The 19,148-nt window shown below is 41.4% G+C and overlaps 1 protein-coding gene across 1 annotated transcript in view; it reads right to left on the reverse strand.

Annotated features, from left to right (window-relative positions):
• Positions 1 to 1,004: 1,004 nt before the first annotated feature.
• Positions 1,005 to 19,148, reverse strand: part of Commd10 (COMM domain containing 10) — a 125,260-nt gene continuing 107,116 nt past the window's right edge. The window contains exons 6-7 of the mRNA XM_050149285.1: positions 2,239 to 2,298; positions 1,005 to 1,515 (exon numbers count right to left, since the gene is read on the reverse strand). Of these exons, the coding sequence (XP_050005242.1) occupies positions 1,477 to 1,515; positions 2,239 to 2,298 (99 nt within the window). The 3' untranslated portion in view covers positions 1,005 to 1,476. The remainder of the gene's footprint in view (positions 1,516 to 2,238; positions 2,299 to 19,148) is intronic.

A 19,148-nucleotide genomic window follows, 5' to 3' on the forward strand; every position in this document is an offset into this window, starting at 1 on the left:
TATTACTTCTCGCATGCTTGTCAATTTACTGCAAGCTTGTTTACTTTAGTGACCCTCCCGTTCTATTTCCAAGTGGGTAGGGACTGTTTGTTTTGCTCATCATGGTCAACACGGTGGCTATGCATGCAGACTTCTTGGCAGCACGTGAATAATGGCACTCAGTGAATATGTATGAAGAAAATAAATATCTGACTTTAAGACCTTACTTACTGTGCTGCAGACATTTGCTGATCTTAAAAAAAAAAAAACACATTTTTTTTCCCTTCAGTCCTGGATTTACTAACAACATACTTCTACTGGGAAGCAGTGTTTCCTTCTTCAGTTCATATCCCTTGACTGATACGAACTATAACTCCCAGACAAGAAGAATGCTAAGGGTGGAGTGTATAGGAGGAGGAAAACGCTGGTGGAAAAGCGTGGGGTGTGTGAATTCTTATGCATTGGTGGAGGGAAGCACAAACACTAAAACCACTGTTTGGGGAAACAACTTAGCAATATGTATCAGAAGTCTTGAGACAAATTGAATATGTTTAAAATATGTTTGTATGTATTCACCTGACTGAAAATATAGAAACCAAACTGTTAATCACAATGAAATAAGAACTTCTAAACTTACTCTTATTCTGCTAAAGGCGCACAGCAACGAAATGAGCTCTATATACACTGCTGTATGTGCAGATCACTGTGTGTCACTCAAGCCTCGGAGAAGCTTCTTCCTGTGGTGGACGGGAATTAACAGAGACCCACAGAGGGACACTGTGAGTGAGTATATCCACAGAAGGAGAATGCCAAGAGTTTCTGATCTAAAATGTCAGATTCCCATGTAGGACTCATTACAGGTGTTTTCCTTCACGATCTCAATCCTCTCCATGCTGTGAACTGCACTGTTATGAATCTGCAATAGTGTACATAAACCTAGATGATTGTTAAACCATTAAAGACAGAAAAATCCAAGCGGGCAGAACAAGAGGATCACATTGGAATTAACTCAGAATAATACTGGCACCATTTTGATCTCCTTCTTGTATTGTATCTCAAGCAAAATAAGGTCGTAAGACAAATGTCAGAGCATTTGATGGCCTGGGGCTGCTTCCCTAATTAAGCAATGTAATTATAAGGCTCCATAGTCTGCTAGGGCACCCATCACACCTCCACCTCCAGACTTCGCTGATCCGTGAAAGAAGGACTGCGGCGAAGTGATGATGCAGCAACCTGACGGAAAGGCAACACGGCATTCACTTGTGATTTCTCTCCGAGAGTTTTCAACAGTTGTTCTTGGCTCACGCGAGGAGAGAGGGTGTACCAGAAACCCCAGTGCTCATATTGTGATCTCCCTTCATGGAAAGTATTTGTTTAAGAAGTGATTAGGTTATAGTATCTGTAGAATGAAGTCACTGAGTCCTCTCAAAAATATACTCGGGCAGTTCCTCTTCGATGGTGGCGGGAATGTGACTGCGAAGCCAGTCTTCAAGGACATCATGAAAGGGAATCCAGCTGTGCTTGTATGGTCTCTAGCTGTTTATAAAGACAAAAATAATGACAGCAAGTTAGTGAAGGGAACAAGCCATACAAAATGTTAGAGACATGCAAACTAAAGAGAAGCAATGGCAGCGGGCATACCACACAATGAACCCACCCGCACACAGGGCATAAGGGTAACACCAGGCCACTTTTCTTGCTAGGTAAACATGTTAGGATTTAGGCTTGTCATTTAATTTTTTTTTTTTACATTTATAAAGGATGAAGACTTCTAAGTATTACTGCCTTATGTGCGCTCAGCTATTTCTTAGTAAATTATCGCCATATGGTAAGACTTTAAAGTTTGGTAGTTAATGGAATGCATTTTCCTGGCGTACAAAAATCAATATTTGGAAAGAAAAATGAAATACAAATGAAAGATAAATCACTAAAATCTGGCAGCTTCCTTCTATACTTGGGCCCAGCCATGAAGTACTTCAGCTGATCCGCGGACTAGAGGCTACAGGGGGCAGAGTGCCTTGCTCAGTCTTACAGAAAGCATCAATCCTAACTCTTTAGTTAAAACCATTTTCATTTTTTCTGGCTTTGTTTTCAGAGTCTCTTTGTCTTGGTTCTGCCTAGGAAGCTACTGTGAGATACGAGGTGTTTACAGGAGTATAAAGAAGTTGGCCCTATAATAAGGCATCAAAAATAAAAAAACGTATAAAACCAGAGGTGCTAGCAAATCTCTACATTTCAGAAAACATTTAAAACACAGACCTTGTTGTAGAAATCGAACAACTCCTTGTGGTTGAATTCCACTAGAACCTTCTCCAGGTTCTGTAAAGAAGAGAAACGGGAAATAATGAAATTCCTGTCGTATTTTCCAATGCTATCCAGCTGGCCTAGGTATATGGGATTTTTAGAGCTCACAAAGTCACTTTGTGACATTCCACTTGAGTGAAAGGTTTCAACTCTACAGGGGCACCTTTCTTTGACTCCTCAAAGGCTAATAAAATATACGCTAGCAAGAGGACAATTTAATTACCTTTTTTTAAGACAAGACGGAGATAATACATGAGATTATATTTCATCTTTCTCAGCAGTCCATTTAAAATCTAGTAAATAGCATTATGCACACACTGGAGGCGGCGTATCTGATTGAACTCACCCAGCCATTAATGGCTCACGTGGGCACAGCCTTTGCCTCCGAGCACTGGCCTGACAGTTGCCATCTTAATGTGCTACAATCGGTGTCTTCTTTCATGTGCAGACGCAGCACAAGCTAAGTTAACACGACAGCGTCAAAGCTAGGACTGACTGTCCGAGATTCTGCTCGCATGCTTTGGTGGAACCATTTTGAGTGCTACAGAGAAACACTGTGTCGGCATCTCCAGTGATCGAGTTAAGTGGGTGCCCAACCAGCACAACTATACCCCACCCAGCTGAAGCACCAAACCACAACATTGCTAAGTAGCTAAGCAGAGCTTCCCTTAGCCAAGGTTCGCCTGAAGACGTGAAAACAACGGCAGAACGCTAAGAGTCTGCCACCCGTGCCAATCCCTCTGCTTTTCCCTCCTGCCACGGAGTGAGCGTCATGACTGAAGGGGTGGGAAGCTGCCGTAAACAGTTATTAATTGTAGTACTTAACCCTGGTTGAGTTTACAGTATCGACTCAATTCTTAGCTTCCGTGTTGTTCTTGTGAAAAATCTCTTTTGATGGTTCCCACTTTTATAACAAAGCCAAAACATTCAAACCAAGTTGTCTTCGGCCAGTGGGGCTGTGCTCAGAAACAGTGCCCTCTTCATGAAGCCCGAGCACACAGGACTGACTGACTTGCCCACTTCTTACACTTAAGCCAGTGAGTGGGAAGCCCATCAGCTGTGTAGCACGATCCTTTAGGAATTGTGCAAATTATGAAGGTCGTGAACCGTATTAGAAAAAGTATTCAGCTAATTGGCACACATTAGTAAACACACAAAAGTAGCCAGCAGGAGCTAGTGATACAATGGCATTCTCTCGGAAGTTAGAAGGGGTTTACCCTCCCAGTTCCATGTCAACAGTTATGAGGAAATAAGAGGGGAACAACTATGTCAATAATTTATTTGCATAGCCCTAGACCCAGCACTAATTTGGGTTGTTTTTTGCTTTGCTCTGTTGGAAGGTAGTGTTTCCTAGAACATTACACTGAGAGAAGGAATAACAAAGCAGGCTTATTAAAGCAACCATGGCTACTGTGACAGTGTGTGGTAGGCTAGAGAATTTGAAGCCTCTTTCTTCCATAAAGGCGCTGAACCAACAAAACACAGACCAGAATATGACGGTAAGAACTAGTGCATAGCACTGGAATAGCTAATACTGAAAAAAATAATACAGGCAATGACAAGTGAAGACATGTGGAGGAACTGCAACCCTGCACACCAGTAGTGAGATCAAAAAGTGGTACAACTCCCATAGAAGGTCCAGGGCTGGAGAGATAGCTCAGTGGTTAACCGCACCAGCTGCTCTTCCAGAGGACCTGATTTTGGCTGCCAACAGCCACCTTGGGTGATTCACCAGTGCCTGTAACTCAAGCTCCAGTAGACAATGATGTCTCCTGGCCCTCAAGGGTATCTGCACTCATGTGCATTCCTCCCCTGCAAGTACATAATTGAATATACAAATCTTAAAAAGAGAAAGAAGTTTCTTCAAAGACTAAAGATTGAAGCGGGGAGATGTCTCAGCTTTATGAGTGACCCTGCTCTCACAGAGGACCCAAGTACGGTCCCAGCAGAATGGCGATTACCAAGGCTGTGTGTGGGGAGAAATAGTATTTTCTTTAAAAATCATGTACAGAGATTCAGATGTGTAGGAGAAAAGGATCTGGATATCATTTTACAACAAAAAGGCAAGGAACAATTCCAACTGTGCATTCAAAGTAGTTTTAAGATGGTATATTTTATGTCCTATTTAAAATTTTAAAAATTATATATATATGAATGTTTTCTTGCATGTATGTCCGGGTACCATGCACATGTCTAATGCCCCTGGAGGCCAGAAAAGAGTGTCTGATCTCCTGGAACTGGAGTTACAAACAGTTGTTAGATGCCAGGTAACTGCTGGGTACTTATCTGGGTACTCTGGAAGAACAGACAGTGTTCTATGGCTTGGCCATCTTTCCAGCCCTGTCTTTTTAAAACAAAACAAAACAATTTCAGTGTACCTACATGCATGGGTATGTGTACATAAAATTTTGTTGTCTTGCTTTACTGAAACATTTAGTCATAGACATAAAAACATTGGCATCTGAAGTAAAATATGCAGGGAACTGGTATCTGCGCCTGGGCTTATTCCCAGTGTGCACTGCCACTTCCCTTCTATTACAGCGGCCTAGAGGAGACCACGGAGAACATGGAACTGGCTCATTTTAGTCTATGGTGACACACTGGTTTGTAGAGAAGGAAGAATCTAGCTTAGACAAAGCGCAAACGATGCCTGACCCCAGCAGTTCCCTACACTCATGTTCGGACAGGGAATCCCACAGAATCCAAGATTTTTAAATAAAAGTCTCCTTTTCTGGGCACCATGAAAACACTTCACCAAGTCAGGAAAATAGGGCATAGTTTTGCTAAGCTTGGGAGCTTTAGCAACTTTCAGATGCAGCCGCACGTTTGTCCGCCATTGTCAGGCTTGCTGCAGTTCCTATGATCAAAAGCTTTCCTGTGCCCCGTATACCTCAAGGAGGAAAGTGTGCTCCTAGTGATGCCTGAGATACAGCTACAAAGCTCAAGTCTGTTTATCGTCCAGAACAGACCCGGCTCTCTTTCCCTTCTTTACAGAATGCATGGAAAGTTCTGTCCGTGAAGGAAGCAAGCTTTCAGTGCCTCTCTATTTTAATGTCCATACACATTGGTGGCTATCCTGACCCAACCAAGAAAGAAAAGCATTTATGTTTGAGGAGAACTCAAGAGTTAGTATTTGAGGGTGCTGATCTTTGGGGTAACTGGATGCCTGACATCTTTTCCTCTACTTCATATCCTTCTGGCTTTTGAGTCAACTCATGGTTCACGAGCATCTCTGCTGAGAGAGAAGGGGAAATGTCGAAACTGAACTCTGTCATCTCGCTACCATCAGCTGCAACAGTGGGTTTTGTGGAGGAAAGCAACAGAAACGCCCAGCTACAGTAGCTTCGTAGACTGAAATGAGACAAGGGATTCTCTACCTGCGTCCTGTCTACCACTGTCACCAGAGAGTAAATGGCTGTCCCACCAGCAGAGGAGGACAGCCTTTCTGGATGACTGACCCAGGGTTCATCAGGGCTGATGAAAACAGCAGAGGCAGCAGGCTTCCAGGCGTACAGAAACATCGTGGAGTCCTAGGCTCCGCTTGAACCTGCTCCCCAACCACGTCACCTCAAGCTCTGTTATGGGGTGAACAGCATCTCCCTCAAACTCATACAGTTGAACACTAAATCTTTGAAGCTCACAACATAACTGCATCTGTGGACAGGAACTGGAGATGTCCGGAAGAGTGGGCCCTAACCCAGCATGGCCAGAGACCCGGGTAAGGTAAACACAAGGTAAAGACCACAGAGGGAAACAAATGCTCGTTTCCTAGCCCAGAAGAGAACTTCCGAAGCGCGAACTTTGGAAGACTAGTGAAACCTTGCGGGGCAGGCAGCTGGAAGAAACAGGCTTCTGGGAGCTTATATCTTGTCCTTGTCCCTTCTTGTCACTTTCTGACGAGAGAGAGAGAGAGAGAGAGAGAGAGAGAGAGAGAGAGAGAGAGAGAGAGAGAGAGAGGAGACTGTTTACAGGTACCATGGCCATCTGGGTGGGGTCAGGAGGTCATAGAGGGATAGAAAGCAGAAGAAGAGCTGCAGGTTTGCTGGAAAGAGCTGCTGGAGGGGACAGAACTGAAATCAGCAACACACGGGCAGTAGATCCAGAAGGTGGATCAAATGTACACTTCCAGACAAGGGCTCAGGAGGCAGAGATCACCCAGAAAATACACTGGAAAGTCTGGAGAAGACAGTCAGGTAAGAGAGACAAACTCGGGAGCCACTGACACTTAAAACCAAGCAGTTAAGACTGCCTTGGAAAAGAATGTAGTGCAGGAGAAGAAGGTACCCTGGGCTGGATAATTAGGGTAAGTAGGTCCCGGATAAACACCCAATAGCCCCAGTTTCACACATCCTCCTTATGTGCTATTTACAAGTGTACAGTGGCTATTTATTACATTAGAATATGAATCAGGAAGTTAGTATATAAACAGTAAAACTGGGTGGCTTGTTTTGAAATATGCCTTCAACCTTCCATTTTCCTGTTACACCCACTAATGTCACTAACACTATTAACTAGACAGATGGGGACTGGGAGAGTCCCTCTCTCCCTCTCCTGCCTTGTCCATGTAAGATTACAGCTAAAACTCTACTTGGGAAGCTCACTGTTTCTATTGTCTGGGCTAATCTTACGCATTAATACACCCAACTTAGACGTTCTGTACTTGATGGGAAAACATGGTAAAGTAAAAACGAAATAACAAAAGATGGGTATTCTGCCAACATCTTGAGAAAGACCACTTTTATATTCCTCTTCCCGTTTAATTTGTAAGCTTACCCTCCAGAACTTGGATAAGGTTGCACGCACCCATTAGCAAAATTCCCATGGAACTAGAATGCAGTCAGGTCCTCAGCACGGTCTGACTTGATGAAAGACGACACTAAAAATATCTGCCGCTTTCCCATTAGCGAGGAACACAAATACATTGTGAAAAGAGAAAAGCAATTTTGTCACAAGTCATCTAAGCAGAAATAATAAAAATATCCCAGAAAAGAATTAAAATTTATATTGCTTAGCTTTCAAATCTAAACTGAGTATCAAAATTAGAGATGCTACAATTATTATTAGCTAGAGCCACGGAGGCAGATGCTCCTGCGAGGGAAAGGCAACCAGATCTTGTTCAGCTGGACCTAAGACACTTTGCTTGGTCTCTGGAGGGGTTTTCTTTTCGGGTGAGGAACCTAGGCAGTGGGCATGTAAGTCACAATCCACCCTACTGAATGAGCACAATGAACAAAGACCACTAGACATCATTTACTAAGTAAATGTCTTTGTAGATTATATGGCTATAACTATAACATTCCAGCATATTTACAGTTAGTGGTTCAACTGTCTTTATTAAGCATTACTGTTCAAAATGATCAATACAATGTCAGCTCTTAACAGATCAAATAAACTATGGACTCCATCTATATGTATAAGCCACGGTCCATTTCTCTTTCCCACAGCATCTGATCTTTAAGAAACTGAGCTATGTGTGTATTACTGATGAGAGGCAGCTTCATCTCCCAAGAGTTTTTTGTTGGTTTAATGACTAAAAGTATATCTGTATCAGCAAATGAGGCCTTTGAACTGAGATAGTTAACATACAAAAAGGTTAGCTAGAAAGTATTGTAAAGAAACCTGTTCCACGCCGAGCGGTGGTGGCGCATGCCTTTAATCCCAGCACTCAGGAAGCAGAGGCAGGAGGATCTCTGTGAGTTTGAGGCCAGCCTGGTCTATAAGAGCTAGTTCCAGGACAGGCTCCAAAAGCTATAAAGAAACCCTGTCTCGACACACCCCACAAAAAACCCCTGCTCCACGAAGATAAAGGCTGCAGACAAACAAGAGATGGGGACAGTCATCACTCTTGCACTGAATCAAGGAGGTGGCAATAGGTAGATTCAGACTTTGATTTGCATGTCAAGATGGTTGAGGGGGGAGGAATTCCCCTTTCTACGAATATACATAATCATTGCCACGTAACACAGAACTACATACGAATAGGATAAGGTAAAATAGCCCATACAGGTCTTGAGGTGTCTCACTGTCCTAAGTAAAAAGAAATATAATGTAAGGCTAAAGGCTTCAATTTCCCAGAAATATGCTGAAAAAATTAATAAATTGCCTTAGCTTATAATAAAATCAAATATAACAAAAATAAGCCTCTGTGAAATTTTCACAAAGCTACATAATGTCATTACCAAGTTTAGAACTTTAATTTCAAACAAAGGAATAAGAAGTGTTACCTCAATGAATACACAAGATACAGAACACAGCAATAGTAATGATCACCTTCATAGGACATGGAGCTACGTTTCGTCATTTCCTCCAAAGTCTCTAGAAAATATTGCTCACTCCAGCAATTTCCTAAAACTCATAGGCATGACCCCGTTCAATGAGGAGGCGTTCTGAGACCCTGAGCTTATGTCAAAGAAGATGAAAATTTAAAAAAGACATCTGCCACCAACAGAGGCAAGCTATGGATGGCATTTGCTGAGGTTAAATCAACCAAAGAATAACTTCGTTTTTTAATCTTTAAAAAGGATATTTTAGCAAAATGCTTATCTGCTTTAGAAGACAATGGTATATAAACTGCAAAAGCAAATTCCAAGCTCATTAGTGTGGCATTTACCAAATTTGGCCCATGTCTCTTAAAGATTCAAATTCTGGCATCATCTTGCATGCAGATGGATGTGGTAGCAAGGAGAGTATCAACAGTGTTTCACACACCGTCCTCCGGGGCTCGGTTCCTGTTACTCTTGCTGTTCTAGCTGCATCCCAATTGAATGCACGTACACACATGCACATACTCTCTCACACAGTTCAGCTGACAGCGAATCATCTTCCCCTGAAAGCATACTGAACAGAGCCTGTCAGAGAGCGGATTCTGAGTAAAGGACGACAGTGTTTTTCTACTCAGTTATAGTTACTTGACTCAGAAAATATTGGACCTCATAACATAATCAAACTATAACTATTGATTCTCAACAAATATGAATAAAAATGACTCCCACCACAAGCTGGATAAAGCAGCAAATCTGGCATTTTACATTACTGTGCGGAAAAGAAAATGTGGCAGTTTGTCTGTCAACATGATAACAAACCATTCTGGACAGAAATCTTTAGGTAACACAGAAGTTGTAGACACTGCCCATTTTCGTGTGTTCAACTGGGTCGATCTCTCCTGGCCATTTGACCTGCAATCTGAACACACCCTTCACTGTGGTTAGAAGAGGCATTACTCTCACACAGACAAAACAACGCATGACAGTCTCATCATCAGATCTCTCTCCTGTACGGTGGGCTGTGAACTGCACAGACACTTGGAGCCAATCATAATGTAGCCTGTGTAGTATTCATTAACTGTAATGCATTATGCGTGTGCTGATATGTCATTATGATATTAGGCTTTGGTGTGTGGATACATTTAGCTATGGCTGCTGAATCTAATCAGCATGATAAGAGGTTTTAAATATCATTACACGAAGTTCTTTAAATAGCGGCAGCTAAGAATGGAGCTTTTCTGTATTAAATATTATAGGTGATGCGTTATGTTTTCTGGAAAATGGAAATTATTGTAATCAGAAGCACTTTTGCCAAAACATTATCATTTGGAATAGTCGCATTACTTCCCAGAATGCTTTAGTACCCTGACTGAGGGACTGTGGGTAAACAACAAATGCCAGGTTAGACTCATGCTGTTTTCAGAATGCACTGTAAAAGACTTGGAGTTCAGCAGCCAAATTTGGGGACTGTGATCTTCTTAAAATAAGTATTGACAAAAATCTGTGTGATACATTTGCAATTTCCAAAGCTACATTATATTTGTTCTAAATTAGATAACCTACTACAGTGAACAAGATATATAGTTAAAGGTATATGGTAGCTCCTTCCTTCTCCCCACCTCTCTGCCCAATCTTTTTTCTTTCCTTTTCAGTGTCTCCCCTGGTTAGCCCAGGCTGAGCTCATCTCCCAGAATCTACAGGCATGAGACACTATGTCTAGCTGATTTAATTCTTCAAAAAACAATCGTGCTGTCCAGTCAGTTTGCAGGAAGGAGGGCCAAGGTGTTCTCTACAGCTCACCGTCCAGATGCCATGTACACCTATCTGCTTAGAGGCTGCGTTAGCAGGATGGAAAAGATAAGTTCAGCATTGCCTCCGTTATGAAATGTGTTTAACTCGCCACTGTGAGTAGTGACAATCCACCATTGACTGCAGGGCAACAGGAAGCACTAACCGACCCAATACCTAGAACCCAATTCCCTAAAGACAGCCAGGGATAAAAGCGAAATTTGATAGATGCGGGATTAACTCAAAGCAGTAACTGTCCAGGAGGCGCTTTAACCTCTAACACTGCTGTTCTGAACACGCTATGGCCATGACCGAAACCGCTTTCCCATCCCCATTAGATCCTTGTAAACTGTCACTGGAAGCCTGACTGGAGAGCCATCCTGGAATTAACTGAACTAATGATGCAGACCCCACAAAAACAAGCGCCTTAAACAGGCTGGCACACTTCTAATCCTCAGCCAGGAGCTTGGGAACAGTATTTCCATTTTATGCTTAAAATATTAGTCCGTGGCAGCTGCTTGGAATCCAACACAGGCAACACCACCATATAACTCAATCCGTACTATGATACTTGAGACAAAGAGGGAATGCATGTTTTACAGGGGAAAATAACACTGGAGAATTCAACTTACTTTTAAAATAGCAGTGTCATAGAAGTTCTCATATGCCAGTCAGTTCATTCATTTCAAGTGAGTGATTCAGTCCCAAGGCTACACTCTCACAGTTAATTCTAGAAACTCTCATCACCTCTAAAGCAACTCCGGACTTTTAGCCACTGCCTGCTAACAACCAGTCATTACTCTGCCCCCCCCCCCCGCCCCCAAGCCCTGGACAGCCAGTAATCTAGCCTTTACTGATCTGCCTGTCTGAAAAAATTTACATAATCATGTATAAGTGGCATTTTGTGACTAGATTCACCTTGTGTTTCCAAGATTTATCCACATAGTATGTAACATTAACCATAAAAGTATGGTCCAATTAAAGCAACTAAAACTGTTAGAATTGGACTCTACAATTCAGATTTAACAAGTCATGCATGACACAAACATATGTCTAGACACAGTACATACAAACAATGCTAGCATAGTTTGATTCTTTTGACAATTAAAATAAAATATAGCATATAAGCATGGCTCACAAACACACTTTATTTTAAAAATAATTTAAAGAAGTATTTTTTTTTACTCCTTCTGGAAACCTGTTACTCATATTTCAGACTCTCCTGAAATGTCACCTCCTCTGGGAAACCTTGTTTGAGTCTTCCCAATGCCCACCACCCTAGCTGCCTGCTCGGCTTCTCTCATACAGTGGGACCTGTTAGTTCTTGCTATGATGGACTGCAGCAGAAGCGGTCAGACTATGCAGGAAGCGCCTGGATGCCAAGGGCAGTGATACACACATTTAATGTCCACTGTCATCGACATTATTGGTTTTTAATCCTCCAAGACACACTGGGTATTGAACACATTGTCTTGTTCTTATTAAGCATTTACTCCACCTGAGTTATAACGCAAGCTCCTTACAGAACAATTCCAGAATGGGGAAAATGTTTATTCAATTTTTAATCTACAGATACTCCTAAGACTTTTTGATGGCTATTTCTTGCCATAAAATTTTCATCAGAATTTTGTGCTTTGTAAAATCAAGCAATAATGAGAAAAACATTATAAAAGTAAGGTACAATTAATAATTTAAGTAATAACAGGAAACATGACACTAACTAAATACAAGCCACCATTCCAGGTGCTTCAGCCCTATGAAGTAAAGGAATTCTCATAACAATCTCACGAACTCTCATTATCTCTACTAGATGTGAAGAATCGGAAGCACAAAGATTTGCTTAAGCAACTTAAGTCTGTACAACGAGCAGGCTGGCAGCCTAAATTGTAATCTGGTAGCAAGGTCTCAGAAGTCTATGTTCTTAAATTGGCCTGTGGTATATTTTAGACTATAGGAAGACACTAGAGGAAGGCACAGCAACTCTGAGGGGTGGGGGACTCCCTGGCTGGAGTCCTAGCCACAGTGATTTCCTGAGCTTGGCTTCGCCTATTGTAAAGGCACTGTAAGAGGAGCTCTGCCATCAGGCAGAGTGAGATTAGGAAGATAAACCTGTACTATACTGGAGTACACCTACAAGAGTGAAGATACTGGACTTTCTTTAGTTCTAGGCAGTCTCACCTCAACCACCTTTAGCATTTTCACTCTCCTTGTGAATATGCTATTCTAAATAAAACTATCTTTAATGCATGGCTTTCAACACATATATTTTCAAGGTAATAAATCTAGAGAAATGAGGTTATGTGATCATGTAACTATGTCTTCAGTTTGTTCTATAAGTTATAGACATCCTTAGTCATTAGAGAAATGCAAATCAAAACAACTCTAAGATTCCATCTTACACCTGTAAGAATGGCCAAGATCAAAAACATCGATGACAACTTATTCTGGAGAGGCTGTGAAGTGAAGGGAACACTTCTGCATTGCTGGTGGGAGTGCACGCTGGTACAGCCTTTTTGGATGTCAGTGTGGTGAATTTTCAGAAAATTAGGAAACAACCTTCCTCAAGACCCAGCAATATCACTTTTGGGTATATATCCAAAGGATGCTCAACCATGCCACAAGGACATGTGCTCAACTATGTTCAGAGCACCATTATTTGTCATAGCCAGAACCTGGAAACAACGTAAATGCCCCTCGACTGAAGAACGAATAAGGAAAATATGGTACATTTACACAATGGAGTACTACACAGCAGAAAAAAAATGACATTTTGAAATTTGTAGGTAAATGGATGGAGCTAGAAAACATCATTTTGAGTGAGGTAACCCAGACACAGAAAGACAAGTATCACATGTACTCACTCATAAGTGGTTTTTAGACATAAAGCAAAGAAAACCAGCCTATAAATCACAATCTCAGAGAACATTGACAACAATGAGGACCCTAAGAGATACATATATGGATCTAATCTACCTGGGAAGTAGAAAAAGACAACATCTCCTGAGTAAATTGGGAGCATGGGGACCATGGAAGAGGGTTGAAGGCGGAGGAGGGGAGGCAGGGAGTGGAGCAGAGAAAAATGTAGAGCTCAATAAAAATCAATAATATATATAAAATATATATACCTAAAAATAACTAAGTTATAGAGACCTAAAGAACTTTAGAATATGTTTATATTTGCCAGGTTAATGCCAGCTAATGGCTTTTATCATCTTGCTATTAATTGCTTCTTGGCTCTTTAAATACGCCTAGATTAGCAATGTATCTTTAAAACCACTACTTAAAGGGCAAACTCAACTATACCATTGACCCACACTGAAAATGGCCAGCACATCAGAACAAGCAGACTTAAAATAAATATGAAAAACTAAGGAGAAACCCGTTATTCATACTTCAGACTCTCCTGAAATGCCACCTCCTCTGGGAAACCTTGTTTGAGTCTTCCCAACGCCCACCACCCTAAGTGCCTGCTCGGCTTCTCTCACACAGTGGGATCTGTTAGTTCTTGCTATGATGGACTGCAGCGGAAGCTTTCAGATCATGCAGGAAGCGCCGTGACATCAAGGGCAGAGCCATATATATTTTTAATATCTAGTAATATAGAACATGAACGTTATAGGTTAATCCCCTCCCCCACACAAACACACTGGAGATTTATCTGTAAAACCAACTTTCCCCCTGAAAGCCAGGATCCAGCAGAGCTAGGGCAGAGTGCCACTAGTCTAAGCACAGGATTATGTGTATATACATTAACACAGCTCAGAGCAAATCTGGCCAACTGCAGCATCAATCATAATGGCTAAGGGTCTAATGTGTGTAAAACACCTATATGAACTATGACCTTTTTACTTCATTCACATATTCACCTTCCTGATACATATTTCCTTTAACCCTGCAAGTCAAACTCATTAGATATGTTCTGGTACTTTGATTATTTGTATAGAATACTGTGTGGTTTTGGGGTTTCAGAGTAATTTCATTTTTTTCAACATATTTATAGTATTGGGGCTAGAGCAATGATGAACATATATAGCCTTTGCTTTACTTGAACTGAAATGTACAACAGAAATAAAGAAAAAGAACAAGATAAGTTGAATGCTGTTAAAAGTCAAGGTAGGGGTACTGGAGAGTCAATAGAAGATTCATAACAGAAATGATAGGTAATCTAAGATCAGAAAGGTAAATTCTTGGGAATAGGGCAAGATAGGGAGAACGTAAAAGGAAGTAGGCTAATGTGATAATAATTGAACTATAGGTTAGGGTAGCTGTAGTCAAAAAGTAAAAGAAATACATGCATTTAAAGACAAGAGTAAGTTGGGAGCGTGGGGATGATGGGAGAGGGTGGAAGGGGAAGTGGACAAAAATATATAGCTCAATAAAAACAATAAAAAAGAGAGAAAATAAAATAAGATCTGGAAAACTCAAGGACTCTCCCAAGCGTTAGGAAAGAAAGAGAAGCACCAGGTGTGGGAAGCGATGAGCAGGGACCAGTCACTGAGAGAGGAGGAGGGTGAAGGAAGAAGTCTTGGGCTGTCTTAGTTAGGTTTCTATTGCTTAGATAAAACCATGACCAAAAAACAAGTTGGAGGAAAAGTATATTTGGCTTCTATTTCCATATCACTATTTATTATTGAAGGAAGTCAAGACAGGAACTCAAACAGGGCAGGAGCCTGGAGGCAGAAGCTTAAGTAAAGACTATAGAGGGATGCTGCTTACTGGCTTGCTCAGCACGCTTGCTCGGCCTGCACCCAGGTGGGCCCTCCTCCATTAATCACTAATGAAGAAAATGCCCAACAGGCTAGTGTACAGCCCAAACTTATGGAGGCATTTTCTTAATCGAGGTTCCTTCCTCTCAGCTGATTTTAGCTTGTGTCAAGTTAACATAAAACTATCCAGTACAGGGATGGAGCAAAGGGAAGGAACTGGGAGTTCAACTTAACACATGTTGGTTTGGAAGTATCTTTGGATAATCAAGTAGAAAAAGAAAATCAGCATGCTATTTAACATACAAATTTATTAGGGTTAGAGACCTGGGTTGTTGATATAAACTGGAAGGCCTAAGGACAGAGGAGCAGTTAAGAATTCAAGTTTAAGGACTACAGAGTATGGCCCAAGGACAATACATGGAGAAGATCAAGAATAAATGCTGAAGGCAACACCAGCCACTGAGGGAATGCCTCGAGGGGTGGGATATAAACCAGAAAAGTGCTACCTTGGCTCCTGGAGAGTTACAAGAGTTATGACTGGGATAAAACAGCTCTCGATAACCCAATTGAGACAAGGAGTGGGAAATTATTATTCTAGATTCAACAAAGGGGATATTACTGACAACAACAAAAGGCTGTTGGGTAGCCTAGAAAGAAGCCAGCCCAGTATTCCCAGAGGGCGATACAGAGCAAGGTCATTCAGTGAACAGGGGTTGGTCTGCTATAACCCAGATGCCTATCAGAATGGCGATTAGTTTTCTGAAATAAGGCTTCCTGGGGCACCCCACACTGTCGGTGACTGCTTCTGTATTACAGCCACAGGACTGCATACTCAGGAAGCCTGACCTATTTATGATCTGGCTTTTAATGGAAGTTTACTAATCACTTTTGCCACACATGTCTTAAATTATTAGTTCTATTTACCAAGTGACCTAACAAATGCTCACATCCCTCACTGCGTTCACGCCGCCTGTTAAAAGGACGTGCAACTTAGGTGCCAGTGAGGAAGGGAAGTCTGAAGGAACAGTGTAATTGCTCATTTCAAAGTTGGAATGTCAGGCCCTCGCTGTCATCTGACATTTCCCCGTTTTATAGGAAAGGCTGATGACAGCTTCAGAGGCGTGGGATAAACAAATCCCGCCACCCGGCAGCTCATATTTATATGAATTTTACAAATGTCACTAATGACGCGTGCAAACTTCATGAATGAATGCAATTTTAATATTGACAAGTTCAAAAGGAAAAGTGTGTTCCCATGGTTTCTCTCTCTCTCTCTCTCTCTCTCTCTCTCTCTCTCTCTCTCTCTCTCTCTCTCTCTCTCTCACACACACACACACACACACAGCTTATTAGTGATAGGGTTTTGGAGCCCTTTTCAAACCACTAGTGATCAGTTCCAAGTATTTTATTTCATATATTCACATGACGTCAACAGAAATGCATTTGAGCATGAGTTTAGGAACTCCGGTTTCCCTAAGAGGAAGAAGGCAGAGGTTGCTGGGAAACACTGCGGCAGGCAGATCTCCCTCGGTTATTACATGGGGCCTTGCTGGAGTGACGCCTGGGTAACAAAGCCTTCCATTTGGTTTAATGCTTTGTATCTGCTACTCATTAGAGAGGCTAAGTGCCTTTCTAGTCCAGTCATTAATATTAATGAATTCTGTGACCCCGGCCAACTTAATAAAACAAACTTTAAAATACCCTGCTAAGTTCTCAGTAATAATTTGGAACTCAAAATTGCCTGTTAGAGTGCTGGAAAATAAACAAAGGCATTTTCTACCTGGACGTGGGGAAATGACAAAATGGCGAGAGCATTTATTCAACATGTCACGTTATGAATTTGGGCCACATATGGCTGCTTCATAATCATAGGTTAATGGAAGAGGGAATTACGAAAGAACAGTTCCCCCAAAACTCGAGCACAGTGGAAATATATGTTAATTCTGCCTGGGGTGTGACTGGTGTAAAGTGTCTGCTAAACATGTACAGCCTGGGGCTGAAAGCCCAGCAAGGGGGAACGGGGTGGGGGTGAGGGCAGTAGGGGTGGGAGGGGGAAAAGACAATGAAGAAGATAGATCACCCCCAAACCCTCCCACCCCCAAACTTCCCAAAACAATCGAGGCAAAACCTTGCTTGGTTCCAAAAGTGGTAAAAAGTGATTTTTACCTGTAAATCGGCTCTGAGTTAACAAATATAAAACTGTAGGATTTCTGGGATATACTCTAATAGTTGTGAAAAAAATACGTGTGCCATGCATGTAGTTGGAGGAAAAGTCAATAGTTTTATAAAAGCAGAATGCTTGCACAAGTGTCTTAGGCATTTCGTAAATATGATCAGGATTACTTTTTGTTTGTTTGTGTTTTGAGACAGGGTTTCTCCATGTAGTCCTGGCTGGCCTGGAGCTCCTTATGTAGACCTGCTGATCCCAGACTTCTGCCTGCCTCTGTCTCCTGAGTGCCAAGATTAAAGGCGTGCGCCACCAAGCCTTGCCAAAAATCTCTTTTTTAGAGGGGAAAAAGCCAACATGCAGAATAATCTACTTTAAGCGAAAGCACGGAGAGTTAGTCTCTTTTCTCAGACAATGTTATTCCAGGTTAAAATCACAACTAGCTACTTTTAAATTTATGAGCACAGACCACTAAAAAAGTAAGGTTATATTAGTGTCTTAAAAATATTCATAAATGAACATCTGTAATGAACTGAGTCTCTAAAATTCATTTCAAGGGTGATGGAATCCAAAATTAAGCAATAGTATTACTATTAAAGGCGTTTTCTTAACCCTTTGCGACAGGAAAACAAACTGAAATGTCAGCTGCCCTGAATTCAGGCTTTAACAGAGACTTAAGGATAATACTTATTCACAGTGGGATGTATGAGTGTATGCCAATTCTTCATAGTATAAACTTACCTGAAAACCAGATAATATCTCATATTATAAGAATCAACCGTATTTTACATTTAGATGACACATTGTTTTTTTCCCATGGAGCTTAAGATATTCTGCAAGGTCTACCAGAAATGATCTCTCTCTCTCTCTCTCTCTCTCTCTCTCTCTCTCTCTCTCTCTCTCTCTCTCTCTCTCTCTCCATCAAACTCCAGACCAGAAAACATATATATTACACAGGATAAGTGGCAGGTTAGCAATATAACACAGTGTGTAACCATCTTTTTTCTTTTCCTTCCTTCTTTCTTTTATTCTTTTTTGTTTGTTTGTTTTTTGTTTGTTTTTCAGACAGGGTTTCTCTGTTTAGCTTTGGCACCTGTCCTGGAACCCACGCTGTAGACTAAGCTGGCCTCGAACTCAGAGAGATCCACCTGCCTCTGCCTCCTGAGTACCAGGATTAAAGGAATGCATACCACCACCGGCTTTAAGCTTAATCATCTTTAAAGGAGACGACAGTGCTGTCTCTGCTATAAAAACAAAATTCGGAACTGCACACACTTCTATTCTAGAATTAAGCCTGGCTTTGCCCCGTCTCTGGTTTCTTGGTCTCTGATAAATGAGGTGACAGCAGAGTTGCAGGAAGCAGAACCTTTGCACGCTGAGAGCTGTTCTGAAGGTCATGATAATGCTAGGTGCTGTGACACGTCCCATCACAGACCGAGACGTCAGTGAGGAATGCCCTTACCAGATGAACTTCCCCCAAACAGTAGTTTTTGTAGTTACTAAAGAGGATAAACTAGAATATCAAATAGAACCATTGCTTTATACTTATAGTCAAAATTTGACCTGAATTATACTAGGATGAATTTACAGAAGAAAATCCTTTTTTGTTCTCCTAGCAGCTTGTCTTATACTTTACTTACCAGAAGTCATCTAAGGAGAACACACATCTGGGAAGGGAGACCTGGGTGGGTCTTACACAGCAATACCACACTGGGGACACGCACAATTTTGACTTAATTAGGTTCACACTTTGAATAAAGCCCAGTTCTCTCTAATTCTTCCCAGGAAGTGTGATTTGTTCCAATTCAAACACCTCTTAATGTTTAATTAATGTTAACTAAGAAAAGTTTTCAGAACAAAATATGAACCAATCATTTTCTAAAATACCTATGTGTGTATAGAAGCAAACACTTCCTTCTATATTACTGAGATGTTAAGAGA

This window comes from Alexandromys fortis, unplaced genomic scaffold (assembly GCF_014885135.2).
Source record: "Alexandromys fortis isolate MF-2015 unplaced genomic scaffold, M_Fortis_MF-2015_v1.1 scaffold_60, whole genome shotgun sequence".
Lineage (NCBI taxonomy): Eukaryota > Metazoa > Chordata > Mammalia > Rodentia > Cricetidae > Alexandromys > Alexandromys fortis.